The sequence below is a fragment of the Gossypium hirsutum genome, chromosome D06 (genome assembly GCF_007990345.1).
Source record: "Gossypium hirsutum isolate 1008001.06 chromosome D06, Gossypium_hirsutum_v2.1, whole genome shotgun sequence".
Taxonomy (NCBI): domain Eukaryota; kingdom Viridiplantae; phylum Streptophyta; class Magnoliopsida; order Malvales; family Malvaceae; genus Gossypium; species Gossypium hirsutum.
This window is the reverse complement of record NC_053442.1, coordinates 21,330,873-21,346,294: the sequence shown is the minus strand read 5'-3', so window position 1 is coordinate 21,346,294 and position 15,422 is coordinate 21,330,873. Positions and strand designations below refer to the sequence as shown.

Below are 15,422 nucleotides of genomic sequence, written 5' to 3'. Positions count from 1 at the left end.
GTTGATTATTTTTTTATTTTCTTTGTTTGTGTGATTGTTCATGCTTGAGCTTGTGAATAGGTTGTTTGTATAAATTGGTTAAGAGCATGTGAATAGGTTATTTGTATATCAGATTACAACATCTCATCTTTAATATCAGGTTATACTTATTCATGGATTATTCATTAACTCATTGACATAGTATCACATTCTCATTTAAGCATACATCACAATACTTATAAACATAATTGAAGATAATTTTGCACTTAAGCTATGAAACATAAAAGTGGCACTACCACCACACATCGGATACACGGATCTCCAACACACCAAATGACTCATAGAGTCGAACATATCCAAAAAAGTGAAGCATAAAGCTAACATTCTCCATCACACCAAACATGTCCCGTTGAATGGAGCTTAGCTCACATTCCCTTATCTCTCCAACATGTCCCAAAGCCTTAATGCCCAAATCATATAACACATATAGGTGAGTACTCACAATTCTATGGCATGCCAACTATATCCAATGGTCTCAAGGTCCATAAGGCCAAAATATCCATTATTAAACATGCATGTTACTTACCAATTATCCCATCACTATCAACTGCGTATTTGCATCATTAGCATAATATTATCACTGTCATTTAGCATGTATGACATGCCTACATATACACTTTCACAACAATAATCATGAACACATAACACATGTATTAGCATCTCATCTTAATCCACATTTTCACAATAACACAAACACATATTTCACAAGTTAAACATGAGTACGAGAAAGCTTACACTCAGAGTTTAGAGTAGGGGTTTAGGCTGCTACTAAATTCCCAATTAACACATTGAATCGTGTCCACAGGCAGCTATTCTAAACACTTACCAATACACTTTCGTCGAAATACGGAAAGCTCAAACTAGTCTTTCCTTAACTCGTAGAAGGTCCTAGTAAATCCCAAGCTTCAACACAATAATTCACACAATAATACAATCAACATTCAGCTAAGGATTCACCTTAAACAATCAAAATAATAAGCCTAAGCTATGCTCTCAAGTAATCGAAACCTTCGAAATAGAAAACTTAAATTCCAAATATCTCAATTTATACTCAATTTTTTTTCTTAAAATGAATTTCATTCATCTATTTATTCACCTACGACTGATTCTCAACCTTTAAACTACTCAAAACTACCCAATTCATGGCATCAAATTTTTGGCATGTTTATGACAATTTTTACAAAAATTCATTAAAACGTTGGAAATCTTCAATGAAACTTTAAATTAAGTTTAGAAACCTTATAATCATGTCAAAACTAATTGAAAAATACTTTGAAACCATAATTTTACTCAAAATCCCAAAATCCACCATTAATGATTCAATTTTTGGCTTTTAATCAAAACATGCGATTTAATGATTAAAAACTCAGTTTTAATGACTAGATAATATCTAAAACTAATAGAAAGATGAACGGTTACCTTCGGTGGAAGAAAAATGAAATTTTGACACGAATCTAAGAAAATCCACAAGTAAGGAAGATGATGAAATCAATGAGATTTTGGGGTGTTTTCTTGAAATGTTATGTAGATTAATGCTATGAGGATGAAGGAAACCAATGGAATTAATATTTGAAGAACAAAATCGAGTGGGAGTGGCTTGGGAGAGCATGGGGCGGCAACAAGGGAATGAAAGAATGGCTATCGTGAAAACAAACTATAGGTGGGGGAAATTATTAGGTTGATTTTAAAAATAAAATTATTATCCTTTTAGAAAATGTTTTATTCAAAAAGACCATGAATGGTTGACTTGTATACTTCCTCGCGAATGAATAATAATTTTCTTAAATATTGGATTGTTGTTAATAAATTTTAATACCCAATAATGACGTTATGATACGATAATAAAGTAAAATCAAGAATTAAAATCCTAAATAAGATTAATATGGTCTTATGATAGGAACAAGAATTATAGGGGTATTAATCTTTCATTGCACATAAACAAACTCTCGAGTCCTGATTTGGAAAATATAGATCTTAGTTAGTTCTTGTTAGGATTTTCATAGTTCGTACTTATGTAAATCGTACTCTAAATTGGTAATTTCACCTAGCTTGAAAATATTAGAGACAACTCCTAGATATGGTTTTCCTTGTTATTCGAATGTTGGAATTAATAGACACATTATGACATATATACTAAAAATTAAAATAATGACATAACAGATTATTAGAGGTAATAGAACTATTATAAAAACTGGATGGGGTAGAAAAAATAAGGTGGTATTTGATAAATGGTTGTTATAGGAGGATACGATAATAGGGCAAGGGGAAGGGATACATCAGACTACGCCACTACAGAAATTTTACAACAGATTATGGAGATGACAAGTTGCAAGCAAAATCAAAATTGCATCTTGGAGAATTGCCAATAAATTCCTCCCTACTTTTAACAATTTAAAATATAGAAATTTACAGGTTGTGAATCTTTGTCCTCTCGGCCGTACACTGGAGGAATCTGTGAGTCATGTTTTCTGGGAATGCACGTTCATTAAATGTGTCCTGCAAGGAGCGGGGATTGATGGCTCATCCAGTAGCCCGAAAAAAATTTGGAATATGTGGTTAGCAAATTTATTTTTGACTATGAAAGAAGAGCAGTGTAAATGGTTAGTCATCACGTTCTGGGCAGTATGGCATCACAGAAACAAAGTTTATCATCAAAGAGAATGGCAGTGCACAACGAGATTGATATCTTTTTTTAAGGTATTTTACACAAAGAACATTTAACTGGAAGTAGTGACAGAAGCAAGTGTTTGACAAAATGATTGTGCATGGACTTCATCGATGATAAATGTGGTAAAAGGTAATTTCGATGTAGCGTATGACAGTTATATGCTGAGTTCAATAACAGGAATAAATTTTAGAGACTTCGAAGGACATATACTGGCAGCATGCACTTACCCTAATACCTTTGTGGCCGATGCAACCATGGCAAAGGTGAGAGCTTGTTTACAAATGGTGGTAGTGGCTGAAGATTTGGGATTCAAAAATCTGGTGGTTGAAGGGAACTCCTTGACAGTCATAAAGAAAATCCAAACGTTTGAAGAGGACAAATCAAATATTGTTGTGATTATTAAATAAATAAGAGAACGAGCTTGGAGGTTTGAAAACTTTACCTGTCATTTTACGGGCAGATCGATGAACCACATGGTGCACATAATGGTGGAGGAAGGGAAACGATGGGATTCACCGAAGATTTGGATTGAAGAGGCACCTCCAAGAACAGAATCGGCGGTCGAAGAAGATAGAAGGTCCCTGTCAGAAAGGTGAAATGAGTCAGAGGAATACGAATTAAAGGACTCCGATGATATCAGTCTCTACAGACAACTCATCGTGGACGAAAAAGGGGTAGGATATTTGATGGTTTGACGATGGTAGTAGAGAAGTTGGTGAAGGATGCCAGAGAGTTGAACAATTTTCTTTTTCTTTTATGTTTTTCTTTCTTTTTCATTTCAGATTTGACGTTTGGGTTTTTTCTTAGGTTTAGGCTTTACTTGTGTCTGTGTAGGGTTTTTTGAAGTAAATTTTTTTTTATTCTTGTAAAGCTTTTATTTTTCATTTATTAGGGTCTGGCATTGTTGTGCTGGGAAGAACACGTGTCTGTCATGCAGTCCTGTAATTTTTTTCTTATTAATGGCATCCTTCCTGATCTTAAAATATAAAAAAACTATTATAAAAGCTGGATGGGTAGAAAAAGTAAGGTGGTATTTGATAAACTGATAAGCTAAGTGTTGAAAATTTAAGTATTAAAAAATTAATTTATAAGAGACATCTGCTATATTAATTAAAATTAAGTACAAAATATAATTAGGTTGTATGATAAATATTAATTTTAAATTACGAACTTTTTTATTTTACAATTTTAAAAGATTTCATGTGAAAATTAAACGATAAGTATTTTTTTTAGTAAATAAAAAGCAGCACTAAGCGATTACAATAAAACCATAAATCATAACTCAAATTGCCCTTTTGAATCAACCACCTTATAGCTCGGGGAGAGATGGAGAACACCTAGATACTTGTGAAACTTGGGGCAGCATGTTTAGCCATAAAATCTCCAACTTTATTGTGAGCTCTAAGAATGTGGCCGATCCGAACTTTTTAATTTCTGTGCAAAATTTTGTGAATAGCACGTAATTCTACAATATGACTAGCATTTGAGTTACCAGCTAACATTAATTCAATTAACAAAGCATTATCCGAACTATTTATCTACTCATATTTTTTACATAGAAATATTATATGGTGAGAAAAAATAAATTACAAGAAATAATAATTTTCATTCTATTCAAACTCTAATTTTATCACGTTGCTGCGCATATAAAGTTCTGGGCTGCTCTTCCGCTTTTGGGCTTTTTGAGAAAAATGAACCATATTTTAAAATTTTGGGCTTGTTGACAAAAGAGAGCCAGAGTCATATTTAATGAAAATCAAATTAAAATTGTCAGAAGTGGGATTTGAACCCACGCCCTCTCACGAGGACCAGAACTTGAGTCTGGCGCCTTAGACCACTCGGCCATCCTGACCGAATGCTTGCTAAAACAGTATTTTACAATAGATTACTTGAGTTGATTGTAAATTTAATATTTTTTTGTTAATATTAAAAATCCCAGTACAAATTTATAATTAATTCTTTTCGTATTATATTATACTCCCGTATAAATACTTCTCTATAGTTACTAATTGGTTGTTTTACCCTTGCATTTGATTTTATATCAATTAATATTTCTTTTATATTTTGGTTAATTTTTATGGATGATATAAAAATAAATAAAACAATGTTATTTTTAATAAAGGATAACGTTGCGTTAAATTTGAAAATTATAAAAAAGAATTATAAATTATATAAAAAGTTCATAAAAAGTTCATAAAAATTAAAATATATATATATGAATGCACTGAACTGCTATGTGAGTTGCTATGTTTTAAGTTTCAATATTTTAATCGATATTTTCATTAAAAAATAAATTAGACTATTTTCAAAAGATTGATAGTTAAATTTGACTCTTTTTAAAAGGATGAGGGTCAAATTTAGTTTTAAAAAAATAAGGGCCAATTTGACAAAAGATATAAACGTTTAAAAGCTAAGTCAATTTTTTTAAATATGAAAGGTTTTTTTTGTAATTTTCCTACCTAGTTGGTTCCCTGTGACTCGTGACATCAATCGAGTCAGAAATTTTATTAATCATATAGAAATACAATTGATGGATGTAATAAAGTATAAATAATAAAATTAAAATGTATAAGTAAAGTAAATCAAAATAAAATTTTGATTATTTAGTAAATTTAAAGTTTTTTCAATGAAATTGATTGACATAGGTTTAAATAATACCATAGGTATGTTTTTATTATTTTTTAAATATTAAAAAGATTAAAATACCTTTAAATATTTCTTTTAAATACAAAAGATTATTTTTATAATTTTTTAACCGATTTGATACTCGATTGACTCGTGAGAGCATCCTACTTAGAGATTTTATTAATAGTAAGAAAGATACAAGAGTTGTTAAATTTTTTAATTACTAAAAAATTTAAGTTTTTTAAGAATATATCTATAAAATGTACTTTGAAACTTGTATAGAACCAAAAATTAACTAACTGGAATAGAATTATTATAAGCAATTCATAAATTAAAAAAAAAAAATCGACAAAACCTAACCAAATAAAATAAACCTTCTTCAGCGATAATTAGTTGTGGCTCCACGCGCCATACAGGCTTGTAAATGCTGAAGGTTGTTTCTGGGGGATAATCCACTCGGCCGGCGAAGTTTTGTCCTTAGGTCTCGTCGTCACACTCTTTTGGAAATGGAATCCAATCCACCATAGTACTATTAAGTCAACCATTTCCATAGCCTACTAAAAGATAAACACCGCTCTTCATTTCTCCACTCTCAAACAACTAGTAGCATCTATGGCTTCCATGGCTTCTCTTTCAGCTTCTTACCCTAAATATACGTCCAATTTTCCCACTAGATACACGCACCTGTTGTATGATTTATGTCTTGTTCCACGAAATCTTCCTCTTGTGAAAAAATTGTCTTTCTCGGATTTGACAATCGTTAGAAGTTCTAATCAAACTGAATCAATGATCGGTTAGTGTGTATTTTTTGGTAAATTATGTTATTTCATTTCATATCACATCATTTCTTATGAGCTTTCTGTATTTGGTGGGTGATTTTGTCTTGGCAGATTCTACTGATAAACTATCAGACATTCCTTTACTGTCTTGTTTAGAGGTTTCTTTCTTTCTTTCTTACATGATATCTTTGATTTCCCATCTGTAATGTTTTTCTTTTTTCTTTTTTTATTTACTTTTTTTGGTTTGTTTAAGGCTATTGAAAAGCTAAAACGTAACAGAGAAAACAACAAAGGGAACCAGCAATACCTGGCTATGTACTCTAGCATATTTGGTGGAATAGTAACCGATGAAGCTGCCATGGTGATCCCTATGGATGATCACATGGTTCATAGGGGACATGGTGTCTTTGATACTGCTATAATAGCGAACAGGTTAGTGAATCTTTCAGCTAAAGAGCTCATTTTTTTGTCCCTAATTTGGAATGGTGTCCATAATCATAATATAATTTAATAACCCTTTTTATAACAAGTTGGATTGAATAACAGATTGATGAAAAAATTATGTTATATCTTGATTGAATCAAGATTGAGGCTTTAAATCCAATAGAATTGGGTTTTTTTCAACCAAGAAGAGAAAACTACTTGTGTATGTATATATGCATGTTAAGTTAGTACTTTCTAAAGCTCTGTTATGTTTTTTCTACATTTCAGACACCTCTATGAATTAGACCAACATGTTGATCGTATCGTCAAGTCGGCAACTATGGCAAAAATCATTCTTCCATTTGATCGTGAGACTATCCAAAGAATTCTTATACAAACTGTAAGTGTATCTAAGTGCATAAATGGATCACTGAGATACTGGATTTCAGCTGGACCTGGTGAATTTCAACTATCAACTTCTGGCTGTCACCAACCAGCTCTTTATGCTATTGTGATTGAAGATAAATCTTTGTTCGATTCGAAAGGCATCAAAGTAGTTACTTCATCAATCCCCATGAAGCCTCCCCAGTTTGCCACCATGAAGAGTGTGAATTACCTTCCGAATGCGCTTTCAAAGATGGAAGCTGAAGAAAAAGGTGCATATGCAGCAATTTGGCTGGATGATGATGGATTTGTTGCTGAAGGGCCTAGTATGAATGTGGCTTTCATTACAAAGGAAAAGGAGATGCTGATGCCCAAAATCGACAAAATTTTGAATGGTTGCACGGCTAAGAGAGTTTTGACTCTTGCGGAGGGACTGGTGAGAGAGGGGAAGCTTCGCAGAATAAGAGTGGATAACGTGAGCGTCGATGAAGGGAAAAGCGCAGACGAAATGATGCTTATTGGCAGTGGGGTCCTTGTTCGCCCTGTAATACAGTGGGATGAACAGGTCATTGGCGACGGTAAGAAGCTTCATTTTTTACATAAGTTGCAACATCTAGTTACTAATTTCTTGCATTCAAATTTGCCTGCATTCATCATTTTAGTCCTTCAATTTGATTGGTTAACCACATTGTCTGAAAACATAGAGTGTCCTTAATCAAACTGCCTTGAAATAGGTTGAACTCGGAAGACCTCTCTATGAAGTTTCCTTGAAAGCTATGTAGCTGATTTACCATTGTTCTTCAAAAGAAATGCTAAACTGATATGTTAATCATTTAGGGTTCATCAAGCCTCTTCTCATACATTATGTGTTTATTTGTAGCGTTGATAGTGCCCTTTATGCGTTTCTTTGTAGGCAAGGAAGGTCCAATAACTAAAACTCTCTTGAATTTTATCCTGGAGGACATGAAATCCGGTCCTTCATCAGTCCGAGTACCTGTTCCTTATTGAAGCAAAAGCTTTGATTCATTCTCTTGCTCTCAGAAGGTTTGTCAAAGAATCTGCTTCTCGCTTGTTGGCTCTGCATATAGACATAACTCTGTAATATCTTATAATGCAAAGCACTATGGTATGTAAATTAGCTTGGTGTATTTAGTTTTGAAACTTTAAAACCGAATGGATCAGCTTAGTTTTGTTTGATTATTTCATTGTTAAACAAAATTTGATTTGACCATTATTATTAAAACAAGTTAAGAACCTTAAGGAAAAGAGATATGAATGGAGTAATGTGATATGTGTCCGTTGGTAATGTACAACAGAAAGAATGGGATGTTTTTGTGGGACTCAGGTCTCCAACCTCAACAACTAGTTTTTGGGCTGTGGTTCTCCGACAATTATCACGTCTCTCAATTGCAATTGAGAGACGTGGTGATGTTGGTATTATAGTGTTCGCTCGCGGCTATGAAAAAATAATTAGCACAAAGCCACCCGCAGCGCAGTTGATGAAACTGAATAGCAGAGATTTAAGCTAACTCGTGGGCGCCGAGATTGTGTGCTGATGTGTGTCCAAATGTAAGGCATAAAACTTGGATTTTCTTGTGGTTAGATCTCCAAAAATCCATATCATTAGGTCTAGATTATGACTATGTTGTAGTTGTGACTTGTGGCCTAAGCAATTGCGTGGTATGCCTACTGTTTCTCGACCTAACCATTTTCAAGGTTAGAAAATATATTCATTAAGGCATATTACAAAGTAATGCAACTGGCAGTGCGAAATTGAATGCCTGATATTATTTCATAATAGTAACAAAGAAATATTTATTTCTGATTGGATTTTGAATTTCTGTTTTCCTTAAATTTGGTCTTCAAAATGGTTTTGCTTCGTGCTTGTTTATCTTTGTTGGGTAAAAGCACCACACAAGCCCTGGACTATACCCTTCAAGAAAAGGCACAGGTCTAACAGAATCTAAACAAGCAGGAAACTTCTAAAAGAAAAGCAACAAAGAGATAAAAGTACCACACAAGCCCCTATACTATACCCTTGATTGCATTTTAGCTCCTCTATTGAAAAAATGGTTAAAATAGTCCCTGTACATTAGATGAGTGAGCAAAACAACCATCTGTAAAAATTTGGTTTTTATGTATAAGGTAAAAATAGTCCCTTTACACATTTATTCAATTTGACCCCTACTCTTTTATTGGAAGTAAATTATAAAATTTTGAAACTAATAAGGCTAAAGGGTCAAAAAGACCTTTGTAACAAACTAAAAAAAAATCAATTAAGCCCTTTTAAATCAGTAGGGGTCAAAATTTTTTTAAAATCTTATAACATTAGATTGTAATGGGCCGGTATTGTTATTCTTTAATAAAACTTTTTGTCGAAACCATTTTTTTGGAAACACAAATATTTGGGTTGTCGACTTTAAAAACAAAAATTGGAGTCGCCACCGATCCTTTATTAAGGTGTGATCGGCTCACCAAAAAAAACAATTCTGGTCTGCAAAATTTGAGAAAACAGGTTCGGGAGTCAGTTACGCACGAGGAAGGGTTAGCACCCTCGTAACGCCCAAAAATCGGTACCAAATTTGATTTTTTCTATTTTTTTAGTAAAGGGGCTAAAATGCAATCAAGGGTATAGTGTAGGGGCTTGTGTGGTACTTTTACCTCTTTGTTGCTTTTCTTATAGAAGTTTCCTGCTTGTTGAAATTCTGTTAGACCTGTGTTTTATTTTATTTTATTTTTTTTATTTTTTGGAAGATAGATTCTGTTAGACCAAGTACAGTCAACTTTAATATGGGTTAAGTTGATTGGATTAATTTAGGTTTTTTTTTTAAAAGTTATTTTTGTTGGAGTTAATTTGTTATTTTGAATTTGGATTAATTTTAGGTTTGATTTATGTTAAGGTGGTTTTGAGTTTAAATTATTTCGGGTTTTAATTGTTTTGGGTTTGAGTCATTTGAGTATGAAATTTGAATTTTCAAGTTAAATCGTTATAGATTTAAATTATTTTAGGTTATGTTAATTTCAAATTCCGATCATTTTGAGTTATTTGTTTTGATTTGAATTTTTTTATTTAAATTGAATTGAATAATATTCAAATTAATCTAATTAAAAATTAACATATCTAAATTTTTTTAATGAATAACAATGATTAAAATATGATAAATTTAAATAGGTCAATTTTGATGGGATTCTAAAAAACTAACTTGATTAATTAAAATTCAAATTGATAAAATAATAAATTAAATCTATCTAATTCAAATTTAAAAATAATTTGAGTTTAAAATAATTTAAACCCAAAAAAATCTAAATTCAAAATAATTCAATTAAAATAATTTAATCCGAAAAATTCAAATCTGTTATTAATATCTTATTAAGTGAATGTTCATCAGGATCAAGATAAAATTTGTGTACTTTAAATTCTAATTAGAACTCTATTTCTTTTATACTTCTTATGTCTATAAATAGATACTCTGTTGAAGCATTGTAATCTTCCCTTTTTTTATCAATAAAGTACATTCTCCATCCCTTTCATATTTCAATTTATTTGTTCTTTCTTCTCTCCATCTCTCATTATTTTATAACACGTTATCAGCACGATTTTGATCAAAGTAATAGTTAGTCAATCAAATTTATCCTTCATGATTTCCAATATCTTTGACGGCAAGATGCAAAGTTTTTACAGGAAGTTTCTTTTATTTAATGTTCAATATTTGATTATTATTTTTCATTCTTCTTTCATTATACGTTATCATTATTTTGATTAACTTATTTTACTTTTTGTTATTAAGGATGGTGAAAGATTTGATACCGTTATCTATATGAAATAGAGAAGTAAGATTCACTCTCAAAATTTACTTTTTGATATTTTCTTAGGGATGACCTCTTTCTCTTCATTACAAAGGATGTTAGGAAGTTTATAATCACTACTTCTCATTTACGGTAACGTAAGTCAATCTAATCAACTTCTTTTGAAATTTGATTTGATTTCTATTAAAAAGTTCAATTTATATAATTCACTATTCGTATCTCTATGAATTTATAAAACCCTTCACGCATTTAGTTATTGATATTTTTATACAGAGATAAATATTTTTTTCATTTTTAATGGATTTGATTTATTTATTTATTATTTTGATTAAGATATATGATTATTGCGAAATGTGAATAAAAATACTTATTTGTCATGAACTTTGGGATATTCACCCTGTCTATAATAATTTCATATCATTATAAAATTTGAGATGAAATTATATTATAAGAGGTGGAGGTTAGAAAATGTTTATGTTTAAACTTTTATAGCTATAAAGTTATTTTAATTTGTCATTATAATATTTTGTATTTTGCTGTGGTATGATATATAATATATATTATCTAACCACAATGATTTATTAGTGACATGAATTTATTATTTGTTACGTTTAATATATGTTTTATTTATACCTATTCATTTTATTTTTATATGAATAAATAAAATTTTATTTAAAATAAATTAAACATTCATTAAGGTTATACAATAAAATAATTATATGCTCTTGAAGAGCTAATATTGCATCAAACAGTAAAAAGCTCTTTTAAGAGCTTATATTTTAGCTCATTGTGATGCAAAATTTCGTAAAATATAATATTGTTTTTCAGATTAATAAGATATATGTTGAATAAAACTTTCATGTGTTTTACATTAAAACCATATATATAAATAATATGAGATTTCGTAAAATATAATATTGTTTTTCAGATCAAGAAGATATATGTTGAATAAAACTTTCATGTGTTTTACATTAAAACCATATATATAAATAATATGAGATACTCATGTATTTGTATTATATATATTCCCCGAAGGAATACATTACACTATATGGTTGAAATATCTAATGTGCTCTTACAGTAACAATATTATGAAAATGATTCTAATAGTATTTTCAAACGATCTCATACCTTCTAGTGGCTAAACAAAATAATAAGTTACTAATGAAAAATTATGAAATTCTTCCCACTAGTTTTGCTTCATTCCCTGAAGTGAATGTAGTGAATGTAGTAGTACTTAACAATTATGAAAATTGAAAATATAGAGATCATGATTGTTGTTATAATTAAGGATGTGATTGGAGACTAATCATGAAAACATGAATAGATAAATTTTGATTTAAAATTCACGCATGTTTTGCGATAGTGATTATGAAATAAAGAATCAATGGAGGCGTTTAGAAGTCCTACTAGATTTATTGCAATCCCTAGAGTGAATGCAAACATAAAGAAAGTAAAATATATAATTATGGACCACTAAAAGTAGAAACATAATAATAAATAAGAGAACAATGAGAGTTCTCAAGGTAACTCTTTAAAAGGTAAAGATAACTTATGCTATCAATGTGATATGAAGGATTATTGGCCACGTATGTGGCATACATGCCCAAATATTTTGTTGCTATTAATATTCTTTGAGGAAGGAAATGAAAATGTAGTAATAAATTTTATCATTATAGATAGAAAATATTTATCTTATTTGGTACTAAAACAAACAAATATTATTTCAATATTTGATAGTACAAAATTAGTCGAAAGCTCTAAATGAGCTAATATATTAATATCTTATGATGGTTAATCCATTGATTTTAAAAGATATTTATAATGGATCTTATATTGAGATTGTGAATTAGGAAAATATTATATTTCATATGAATCACTATTGCTATAAATATCTATTTTGAAATGATGAAAAAGAAAGGATTGTGTTATTAATTTATATTTATATTTATTTTATAATCATTGTAATCTTCTTTTGTCATCATCCCTATTAAGGGGTTGAAAGCAAAATATTTTACTATAAAAGATCTATTTATGAGTAATAAAATATGATAATTCTATCTAAAGCTCATTATAGTTGGATACACCTGAAGTTGCAAATTTTTTTTAAGATATTTGAAGCTTTTGGCATATTCCCTGAAGCGAATATCGCATATAATTGTTTAGAAATTATATTTATTTTGTTGACTTAGTGACATTATAATATTCACATTGATTTAGACATTTTCCAGTAGTAAATGTCACACTAGCACTTATATGTGGATACAAAGTAAAATGAATGATAGTAAAATTATTAATTTGTTACAATTTAGTACAATTAAAACACATGTTAAAGTAAATCAGAAGTTTACTGATACAAATGCATTTACTACTTGGCGTGACCAGTTTGACCATCCTGGATCATATATGATGCGAAAATTAATTAAGAATTCATATGGACATTCATTAAAGAACCAGAAGATTCTTTAATTTAAAAGAATTCTCATATGTTGCTTGTTCTCAATGAAAATTGATTATTAGAAACTCATTAGTTAAAGTTGAGATTTAATGTCTTGCATTTCTAAAATGAATATGGGCCCATTCATCCACCATGTGAATGGTTTTGATATTATATGATTTTGGTAGATACATCTACAAAATAATCACATATATGTTATCAATTTGCAACTTGTCGTTTGCAAGATTGCTTGTTTAAATAATTAATTTCAAATCATGCAATTAAAATAATTCATCTTGCTAATACTGATGAGTTTATATCTCTATCTTTTATTGATTGAGTTTGAAAAACTTTTTTGTAAAAGTTTGCGCATAATGATTTAGAGAAATTATTGATTAAACACCTCTGATTGATGTGTAAACCATTACTTATGAGAACTAAACTTCCTATTTCAATATGAGAATATGTTGATTTACGTGTTGTACGCATCAAGCCAATAAGTTATAAATACTCCCCATTACAATTGGTTTTTTATCAAGAGTTAAATATTTCTCATCTTTGAATTTTTGTATGTGCATATATGTTCCAATTGCTCCACCACAACGCACAACGATGAGTGAATTCTCAAAGAAAGTTGGGAATATATATTAATTACAAGTTTCTTTGTATTATTAGATGTTTTGAATGCATTGGAGATTCAATTATGATATGATTTGTGATTATAATTTTGATTCGATAGTTTTCCCGACATTAGGGGGAGAGAAATAATAACTTGTAATGAGTTAGGGGAGAGTAATTTGAACCAGAAGTTTAATAAGGATAACTCATTACAAGTTAGCTGTTAGATGTATCTACAAACTTAATGAGAATAACCATGTGTTATATACCATCTAATATTTTAATTTGAATCAAAGTCTCAGTAGGACAATCAATTAGAATAGAAAATAGATTGATCGGTTCTAAAGATGAAAATTCTTCTAGATGGTCATATAATGGAGACGGATGCTCTAGAAGAGATCCAAGACAAAACTAATAAGTAAAACTTCAAAAGAAATTCAGGTACCTGAAATTGAATTTTAAAATAATGAAAATAAGATATATTGATAAGTTATGTCAATTCGAGAAAATGTGGAATCGAATAATAAAAGTGGTCGACAATGATTTTGCATGCAATATTATTATTGAAATAATTAAATAAAAGGAGGATCTTGAATAAATCTATTGAGAAATATAGGTATGGAATAAATTGATCAAAATATAAAGACGCAACTCAAGTACAATTAAATTCGTGAAGTTTTTGGACCAGTAGTCCAAATATCTAAAGGTATAAAGCCAGTGTGAGTGCAATTGAAGTAGTTTTGCAAAAGTAGAATAAAAATATGAAGTTTTTTGCTAATTCCTGATATTGATTATGAAAAGATATAATATTTTTTTTGTGGTGGATGCAATAACATTTAGATATATTATTAAATTGACAATTCATAAATAATTTAACTTGCGTCTAATGGTTATTGTTACAACCTTTTATGAGTCACTATATAATAAAGTTTATATTAAAATCCTTGAACAATTTAGGATGTTAGAAGCATATTGAAATTCTCGAGAAATTGTTCATTTATATTAATTGAAACAATTTGAACATAAGTGGTAAATTTGACTTAGTGAATAGTAGTTGAAGGAAGATTATAAAATGATCCAAAATACCTATTTGTGTTTTTATAAAAGAATCATGATTAAAGCTTGTTATGATTATTGTTGAATCTCCTAAAGAGATCAAAATATATTCCCTAAATTTCCCTCACTCATGACTTTTTAAAAAAATGATAATATAAATGTTTAACAAATACATTCAAATAGCCATTTGAAAAACTAGTATTCAAGATTGAATACATAGAATGTGAGAAAATATGTGATGTTTTCATGAGGAGAGTAAATACGCATTGCACTCTTTTTCCCTTAATCGAGGTTTTGTCCCATTGGGTTTTCCTGGTAAGGTTTTTAATGAGGCAGCATATTATACGTATTATAGATTGTATAGTCTTTTTTCTTCATTAGGTTTTTATCTCAAAGGGTTTTCTTAATAAGTTTTAATGAGGCACATTATCTACCAATTGACATCCAAGGGGGAGTATTATGAATATCTTATTAAGTGGATGTTCATTATGATCAAGATAAAATTTTGGTGTACTTTAAATTCTAATTAGATCTCTACTTCTGATGAAACATTGTAATCATCCATTTTGATCAATAAAGTACATTA

The 15,422-nt window shown here is 29.9% G+C and overlaps 1 protein-coding gene, 1 long non-coding RNA gene and 1 other non-coding gene across 5 annotated transcripts; 1 reads left to right on the top strand and 2 right to left on the bottom strand.

Annotated features, from left to right (window-relative positions):
• Positions 1-364: 364 nt before the first annotated feature.
• Positions 365-3,558, bottom strand: LOC107901555 (uncharacterized). Of its 2 annotated transcripts, XR_001685300.2 has the most exons (4): positions 3,150-3,558; positions 2,935-3,044; positions 1,459-2,535; positions 365-942 (listed from the first exon to the last, which is right to left on the bottom strand). It is a non-coding gene; the product is annotated as an uncharacterized lncRNA (long non-coding RNA). The 2 variants fall into 2 exon arrangements; XR_001685299.2 differs by having other exon boundaries at positions 372-942; positions 1,459-3,044.
• Positions 3,559-4,475: 917 nt separating this feature from the next.
• TRNAL-CAA (transfer RNA leucine (anticodon CAA)) lies at positions 4,476-4,559 on the bottom strand. The gene has a single exon. It is a non-coding gene; the product is annotated as a tRNA-Leu (tRNA).
• A 1,125-nt stretch (positions 4,560-5,684) lies between these two features.
• Positions 5,685-8,118, top strand: LOC107901554 (D-amino-acid transaminase, chloroplastic). 2 transcript variants are annotated; one of them, XM_016827611.2, is made up of 5 exons: positions 5,685-6,125; positions 6,223-6,269; positions 6,365-6,543; positions 6,823-7,496; positions 7,832-8,118. In XM_016827611.2, the coding sequence occupies exons 1-5, from the start codon at positions 5,945-5,947 to the stop codon at positions 7,924-7,926; spliced, it is 1,176 nt and encodes a 391-aa protein (XP_016683100.1). In that variant the 5' UTR covers positions 5,685-5,944; the 3' UTR covers positions 7,927-8,118. The 2 variants fall into 2 exon arrangements, with proteins under 2 accessions (XP_016683100.1, XP_040951725.1); XM_041095791.1 differs by having other exon boundaries at positions 6,012-6,125; positions 6,391-6,543.
• The last annotated feature ends 7,304 nt before the right edge of the window (positions 8,119-15,422 follow it).